General features: G+C 40.7%; 2 protein-coding genes across 3 annotated transcripts in view; one reads left to right on the top strand and one right to left on the bottom strand.

Moving 5' to 3' along the window:
- Position 1: 1 nt before the first annotated feature.
- Positions 2-7,491, top strand: Ccdc127 (coiled-coil domain containing 127). The gene is given in 3 exon segments (NM_198766.2): positions 2-81; positions 1,993-2,123; positions 5,325-7,491. Coding segments are annotated over 2 exon segments (789 nt in total). The 5' UTR covers positions 2-81; positions 1,993-2,002; the 3' UTR covers positions 5,993-7,491.
- Zfp502 (zinc finger protein 502) overlaps positions 6,033-8,259 on the bottom strand; it is a gene marked incomplete at its 3' end in the record, with an annotated part of 43,424 nt that continues 41,197 nt past the window's right edge. For both annotated transcript variants that reach the window (NM_001432803.1, NM_001432805.1), the window contains 1 exon segment: positions 6,033-6,061.

Genomic DNA, 8,259 nt, shown 5'->3' with positions numbered 1-8,259 from the left:
TGCGCCTGCGCTCTGCAAACGCGGCGGTGGCATTACCTGTGAGATAGGCTGTCAGCTTAGCTGATGGGTTTTGCTCCAGGGGTAAGTGAGGTACCAATGTCCTTAAAGTGCTTCTTGGGTGGTTTTTCTTGTTTGCCAAGACACTCCGGGCCCGAGGATCCGGACAGATGAAAGTAGGGTCCTAGTGGAAGCGAACGCAAGCTCCATAAGAACCCATTTTGTTGGGCGCTAGAATCTCAAGAAATGGGCGGGCTACCGCCCTGAACTTCTGTTGTGGGTAGGAATGATCCCTTGGTGGCTGGACAAGGAGCAGCTGCACTGAGCTACGCAGAATCCAGAATACTGAACTAGAAAGTATATCCATCGCTTTCATCTTCGTTAACAGCTGCTGGAAAGCTCGGGGACCGGCCTGTTGTCATCCTGAAAGCTATCGCAAACGCACTCAGATTTAATCACTTTCAGAGAGTTTTTTCTAGCGAATATAGCTGAAATTTTCGGTGGAATTAAATGGCATAAAAAGTAAACCAATAATTGTAATTTATATGGGAGCCTTGACTGCCTTCAAGGCTTTTGCTGTCAGCTGGGGCTCCCCATCAGATATCTGAGAGATGGCTGGCTGTACATAGTAGGAGGTTTTTCAAAGTTACCTGTTTTAAAATATATATATATATATATATATATATATATATATATATATATATATATATATATATATATAAAATCTACCAAACTTAATTCTATGGTTCCTATAAGCCATCAAGTTTTGAGCCATGTATTTTGGCTATATATTTATTGCTCATAATTGCTCATCTTTACATGTTAAAAAAGGTTTGTTAAAAACACTAAAACTTTCAAAATTTGGGTTGAATTACATATTTCTGACATGCATCTTGGTTAACTATTTTGTGTTTATTGTATTTTTTACATATAGGCAAGCTGGATGTTTTTATAACTTTACATTATGAAAATACCCATCTAATATGGGTACTTTTTTATTTTATTTCTATTTATTTAAGACAGAGACTCTATATAGTTCTGACTACCCTCAAATTCACTATGTAGACTAGGCTGTCTTCAAACTCAAAGAGATCAGCCTGCCTCTGCTACCTTGACTTCTGAGATGAAAGGCATGCACCACCTTGCCTGGCTAGTTTGTAAACTAGTAAATTCATATTAATACTGGTCTCCAGCCTTGTTTGTGAGTTATACCCTAATATGAAGCAAGGGATTTCTGTAGTCCTCTGATCATGACCCACATGTAAGAAACTTCTCTTGGATTTCTGTCTGTGGAAAACTGCTCATTCTTCAAACCACAGCTCATATAAAGCAAATGCCTATTGTAGATTCACTTTTATTGTTTTATTGTTATCTATGTACAACTGTATTAAAGTCTTACAGAGACAACCAATATGAAACATGTACAGTCATGCATCACTAACTTAACAATGGAGACAGACTCTGAGAAGTGTACTAATAGGGGATTCCAGTTTTATGTAAATCCAAGAGAGAGCTGAGTCTGCTCTGACATTAAGCAATATTAATGTAGAACTAATATATGTGTAGCTCATTGCCAATCCATAATTTTTTAGGATTTGGGATGGTCTGTGACCTATTATAAGTAATCAGTATAGGCACTCAAATGCTTACGAATCATACAGAAGCATCTCTCAGGTACTTTTAGAATGTCTAGCCAATCAACTGTGCATGTCGAGACGCCTTCTTTTGGTTATGTTACACACGAGGTATTAATCATTTACAACAACCGTACATCTGAACCTGAAGGGAGAAATCACCACATTCTCCTTGTACTTCACCTGAGACACAGTGTATTCCTCCCACACTACATTGCAACTTCTTGATGCCATGGATGCCGGGCAACACATAAAGTGAAAAACAGTTTCTTAACTAAAAAAAATAAATAAATAAGTGATATGATCATAATAGCTATACTCTTTCTCTTATATAGTTAGTATCTTTTTCATTTTCTTCAAGGTCTAGCTCCATGAATAACTTAAACGACCCCCCAAATTGGAATATCCAGCCCAATCCCAGGGCTGATGGGGGTGACGGAAGCAAGTGGAATTATGCTCTGTTGGTGCCAATGCTCGGATTGGCAGCGTTTCGTAAGTTATGGTTTTCTTGACTATTTTGTTTTCTGGTCCAAAATTATGCCAGGAATGGGTTGTTACGTGGGCCGGACAGCAGAAAATCAGCTTAAGGACTTGACCAATACAGTGCAGTTTTATCCTATACAATGACTCTGTGACAGAGTTAGTCTTTTTGATCCTGTTTACCTGTTCCTAGAAGGTAGCATATCTTGTGAGGATTAAATGAAGCAAAAGCATTTGGTGTGGGTTAGGTTTAATAGGCTTTAACTTTCTTCCATTGCTTCACTATTCTAAGGGGACCTCTTTTCCTTAATTACCTTCCTCGGGACCTACAGAGAAACTGACCTGAAAGAAAACCAGTTAGGATGTATGCTTAGTATCTTTAAAGTCAGTATTTGGGTGAGTTTGCCCATGAAAAAAGAACTACTCTACAGGCTAGAAATCCTCACATTTAAATTAACTAAACACCACTGAGACTCTTACCAGTCATAGGCGCTCCCTCTCAATCTCTCTCTCTCTCTCTCTCTCTCTCTCTCTCTCTCTCTCTCTCTCTCTCTCTCTCTCTCTCTGTGTGTGTGTGTGTGTGTGTGTGTGTGTGTGTGTGTGTGTATGTGTGTAAAATCTGTGGGCGTAGTGTAGGAAAGAAAATTGGAGAAAACCGTAGTCCCTGTCTTTACCTGTGATGGGAACACATCACTGATGTAGAACTGGCTTATGTTTATTCATGTCTTGTGGTCCTGGTTGTCATCTAAGAAAAAGAACTGAAGATTAAGTAAATCAAAAGCAAATACCGTCCCATATGAGTAGTGATCATTTCTGTACGGTAGTTTCTATGTGCCTGAATTTCTCAGTTCAGAAGTTTACCATGGAGGGAGTGAGGGAATCTAAGCATTTCCTGCAGCCAGTCCAGGACTAAACTAGAGGATGCCATCTAAAGGCTCCTGCCAGTCATCCTCTCTCAGCGCACTAAGCATTAAAAGGTATCTATTGCTGTGGATCTTTGAGTAGCTGGGAAGCCTTAAAATCACGTAACGATTATAAGTGGATTCTCCTCCTCACTGGTATTAGTCACTTTGAGTGAGTGAGTTAGCTTTGAGACTAGGAGAGGCCCTTTCATTTGCCTTGAATTTTTCAGATTTATGTGTAGCTTTAATACCAACTCATAACCTCCAAATTGATGCTTTTCCTTTATGTTTGTTCAAGTTGCTAAGTTTTGTACTGAGAAGGGTTGAAGAATGTTTTATGTCTCTGTATTGATTATCCTGGTTTCACAATGTATTAAGGGATAACTGTTGGGTTTTTGTTACTTGAAATCAGGGTCTCACTATACTGGCCTCAAATTCGCAATCTTTATGCCTCAGCTTCTCAGTCCTCAACATTATAGGTGTGGGCTAGGACAGCCTAAACCAGGGGTACATTTTTACCCTTATATTCTCATAAGGGTTTTCTACAAGTAAGTTACCATAGGTTTGAGAAGGTATATTGCAACATGCAATATCAACTAGCCTTCATTATGATCTTGAATAACAGCAGATGAATACCTTACTTGACTAACAACCATTGATGGATGAGAATCTACTTGTATTCTGATCATTTAAATTTCACAAACAATCCCCCAGCCCTGCTTCTTCCTTTCACCATCCCTACCTCCCTCCCTCCCTTCCTCCCTCCCTCCCTCCCTTCCTCCCCTCCTTCCCTCTTCCTTCTTTCCTTCCTTTTGTGGTTCTGATGATCAAGCCAGGGACTTTGTATACGCTAGACAAGAACTTTATCACTGAGCTACATCCATAGCCCCAAGTTTTATAACTCTTAATACAATTCAGAAACTTGTATGGTTGTGCTTACTTTGAAAACTCTGTGGTATTTTGGCAGGCTTATATCTCCTTGTCTCTGCTGTGCCTTCTTATTCCCTGTCTCTCTGTCCATGTACCCCTTCCTCTCTCATCCCTCTCCCTCTCCTACTTTCTCTTCTCTTGTGTAGTAAAGAAACTATCTTATATCTAAAAGTGTAGTGTCTGGTATAACAAGCTTAATCACTTAGTACAGCTCAGGTCAGTCAAAAGAGACAGTTTTAAAAAAAAAAACAGTATTTATTTATTATGTATACATCATACAGCTTTCTGCCTGCATGTACGCCTACAGGCCAGAAGAGGGCATCAGACCTCATTACAGATGGTTGTGAGCCACCATGTGGTTGCTGGGAATTGAACATTGAACTCAGGACCTCTGGAAGAGCAGTCAGTGCTCTTAACGGCTGAGCCATCTCTCCAGCCCCCAAAAGAGACAGTTTTGAGGTCATTGTAGACCACATACAATTGTGAAAAGGGACACAGAGAGATAATATTGTTTACTCAGTTTTGCTAGTGGTTGCTTCATGCAGACTCAGCGTGGGTCTCAGGGTCTTGTTTTTGTCAAGATAACATCACATTTTGAAAGGACAACTATTACTTCATAGCCACACTTTCCTCTGAAACCTAATAACCACTTATCTAGGAACCTATTGGTTCAGAATGTTATGTAACTAGAGATTTGAAGTTATGTGGCTGTCTTAAAGTCTTCCTCAGATAACACTAAAATCTGATCTTTCTGGGCTTGGTACAACTTTTCCTTCTTTCTTTCTTTCTTTCTTTCTTTCTTTCTTTCTTTTTTCTTTCTTTCTTTTTTTTTTTTTTTTTTTCTGTTTTTGCTTTGACACCTGCACAGTTTGCATGTTCAGGCTGGTTTTGGGCTTGGAATCCTCCTCTCGCTCAGCCTCCCAAGTACTGGGTTTACAAGGACTTGCTACCAAGTCCAACCTAAGGTTGAACTTCTTCACCTAACAGCAAACCCACCAGACTTAAGCTATAAAGAGATGATAACTGGGCTTCCAATATTTGAAACCCATCCATAATTTTTTTTTAAATATTGGCAATGTCATGGAATAGTGAGGGAGAGCATATAACTGAAAGTAAGGAAAACAGTGATAAATTTTTCCAGCCACAAATGTTAGACACTAGAACAGAGATGTCATATGTGCTGCCTTAAGTGCCCAGCACTGGTCTGATTTAGGACTTTGCCTATTTTGTAATCTACATTGATTTAATGTCTTAGTCCCTTTGAACTCTTAGGCTTTTACTGAAATACTATCATTACTGTGTTATGTATTTTCTTTAAGTAATCATAGGGTTTTGGTTATGTCTCTTCACATGTCTTCGTCATCTTTTTTATTTATGTCAGGTTGGATTTGGTCTAGGGAATCCCAAAAAGAAATAGAAAAAGCAAGAAGAGCATATCATCAGCAAACAGCTGCTTTCCAGCAGGATCTTGACGCTAAATACCACGCTGTGATCTCGGAACACCGGCGCGCTGTTGCTCAGCTCTCTTTGGAACTGGAAAAAGAGCAAAACAGAACAACCAGCTTTCGAGAAGCCCTTATCTCTCAGGGGCGTAAGTTGGCAGAAGAAAAGAAGCTTCTTGAACAGGAACGGGCTCAGATCATACAAGAAAAAAGCCAGCGTCAGCCTCTGAGACGTGCCTATTTGAGCTGCCTGGAAGAAGAGGATGAGTGGCAGAGGAGAGCCCAGCTTGTGCTGAAGGAGGTGGGAGAAGCTCTCGAGGAACGCCAAAATATCTACTGTAGCCTGATTCTTCCCCGTAGTGCACGGCAACAGCTAGAGAAGAGCTTACTGGTGCGCACATCTGCTGATCCAGTGGCTGCCGACCTAGAAATGGCAACTGGCTTATCTGACATATTTAAGCATGATAAGCATTGTGGAGATGTCTGGAACACCAACAAACGCCAAAATGGGAAGCTCATGTGGATGTATCTTAAATATTGGGAACTACTTGTTGAACTTAAAAAATTTAAAAAAATAGAGAAGGTCATATTAGGAAAATCAGAATGAAATGAAACTCAAGGCCAGAATGGGTCATTCACCATGGCAGTCTGCATTCTGGGGTCTCTGATATTTACTCTGTTCCTTTGCTACCAAAAGTGGCCCAGAACAGCTACCCTTTGTGAGAACTCAAGTCTTTCCACCTTTTGAGCAGTGCAGTAGGGCCTTAGCAGATAATGTTTTTTTATAATGCTATGCAGCTATTAGAGATACTTTTTTTTTAAACATTTTGAGCTGCTAATAGTTAGCAAAACAAGCACAACTATGCATTTTAGTTCTAGGGGAAAGAAAAATACAATATTACTCTAAGAAATGTTCTGCAGTTTTATCTCTCTAATAATTGTTCTCCCTTTTCTGATTCCATAATATAGTAGTTATATTACCAAGATTTATCTTTTTGGAACACCCACATACACACATACCAAAACAAAACAAAACAAAACAAAAAACACCACCAAATATTTCTTATGCCCAGACAGTGCCCCAGTGAATATTTAGAATTGAGCTGGTCAATAAGCATGTTATTTATTAGCAATGATATGCAGTCAATATTATTTGTCATTTAAGAGTAATAGTGTTGCTTTTTGTGTGACTCTTTACTATTCTTTTGAGACAGTCTTACTGCATAGCCCAGGTGGGCCTCATATGTGTAGTCTTCCTGCCTCAGGCTCCCAAGTGCTGTGATTACAAGGGTGGATTACACTATTGGGTTGATAATTTTGCATGTATTGATAAGTACTTATAATGCATTTACATACAGCTTATATGAGTTGACCCTTTGTACATAACTCATATAATCCTTACTCTGGTTTTATGGGCTAAGTACTATTATCTTGTAAATGGTAACTTTTCAAGAGACCCAGATTCTATGACTTGCCATGGTTTCTAAGACTCCACCTATAGTTGCCCTCAGGACTAGGATTTATGATAGCAAGAAAGATAAAATCAGCAGAGAATAGGCATGCAGAAGAGTCTAGAGGGAGCCTGATGGAGCCACCCAGGGTTACACTGTAGAATCACAGGAAGCACTGTTCAGTTTAGGAGTATTACTAGAAACATGACAAGTTCCCAGGAGAGCTCACTGGGGACTATCAGGATTTTAGTAGAGGGAGGGCTATTCATGTGACCCTTCATACAGTTCCATTCCTACAGGAAGGCAAGTGCTAGAGATCACTTGTAGTCTGTAAGCAGTCTACGTGTGGTGAGCCACTCTTGCTAGTTACTAGTCCTGGAAACTCCCAGCATCTAGACTCCTGTGAACTAGCCGTGTGTGAGGATGCACTCCGAAGTCTGTTAAGTGAGCTTTTCCACAGAGCCTTATTTTACAGAGGGTGGGATCTGGAGCCTCGATATGGAGAAAGCAATTTGTCTAAGTCATAGGTAGAATTTTGTTGGAATGGATGTGAGCTGGGTGTCTGACTCACAGGTGTGGGACCCTGTGTGTGTGCGTTATTTGTCAGTGGCCATGAAGGAAGTGAATAAAGTGGTCAGCTTGTGTTTAGATCCTATATTTCACCCTGCGCATATCTTACTGTATGGAGAGATAGCAAACTTGAAAATGCTTACCCAGAAAACAGTTCCTTTATAGAGTGGTTGAGAAGCACTTAACTCATGCGTCTTTGTTTGTTTGTTTGTTTGCTTGTTTGTTTTCTTTTTATTGGATTTTTTAAATTTACATTTCAAGTGTTATCCCCTTTCCTGGTTTCCTGTCCATAAACCCCCCATCCCATCCCACCTCCCCCTGCTTCTATGAGGGTGTTCCCCCCACTCACCCTGCCCCCGTCAGCGGGGACCCAGTTATTTGTGGGGGTCAAGGGGGACCCATACCTGCGGGAGAAAGGGCGAGAAAGAGGAGTGAGACCAAGCAGTGTCCTTGTCAAGGTCTGTTTTTTGAGGGGAATGTACAGCATTTAAAGCGCTTGAAGCAGGAACTGAAGCTTAGGGCGGGGGAGTACTGGGAAGTGCCCAAGGACATAAGGTGAATCTCTAAACTGCAAGATATCCTCCTTAGACAAAGAGGCAACAGTCTTCCGGGGACATATCTTTCTTTGAAAAGGTCAAGCCCGGGGTTGGGGATTTAGCTCAGTGGTAGAGCGCTTGCCTATCACGGGTAAGGGCCTGGGTTCGGTCCCCAGCCCCGAAAAATAGAAAAGAAAAAAAAAAAAGAAAAGGTCAAGCCCCTCCCAGGAATCTGCTCACAGCAGGGTACCTAGTCTGGCAGTCCGGTATAGAGAGATAGCAAACTTGAAAATGCTTACCCAGAAAACAGTTCCTTT

The sequence above is a fragment of the Rattus norvegicus genome, chromosome 1, assembly GCF_021556685.1.
Source record: "Rattus norvegicus strain SHRSP/BbbUtx chromosome 1, alternate assembly SHRSP_T2T, whole genome shotgun sequence".
Classification (NCBI taxonomy): Eukaryota; Metazoa; Chordata; class Mammalia; order Rodentia; family Muridae; genus Rattus; species Rattus norvegicus.
This window is presented reverse-complemented; position numbering and strand designations above follow the sequence as displayed.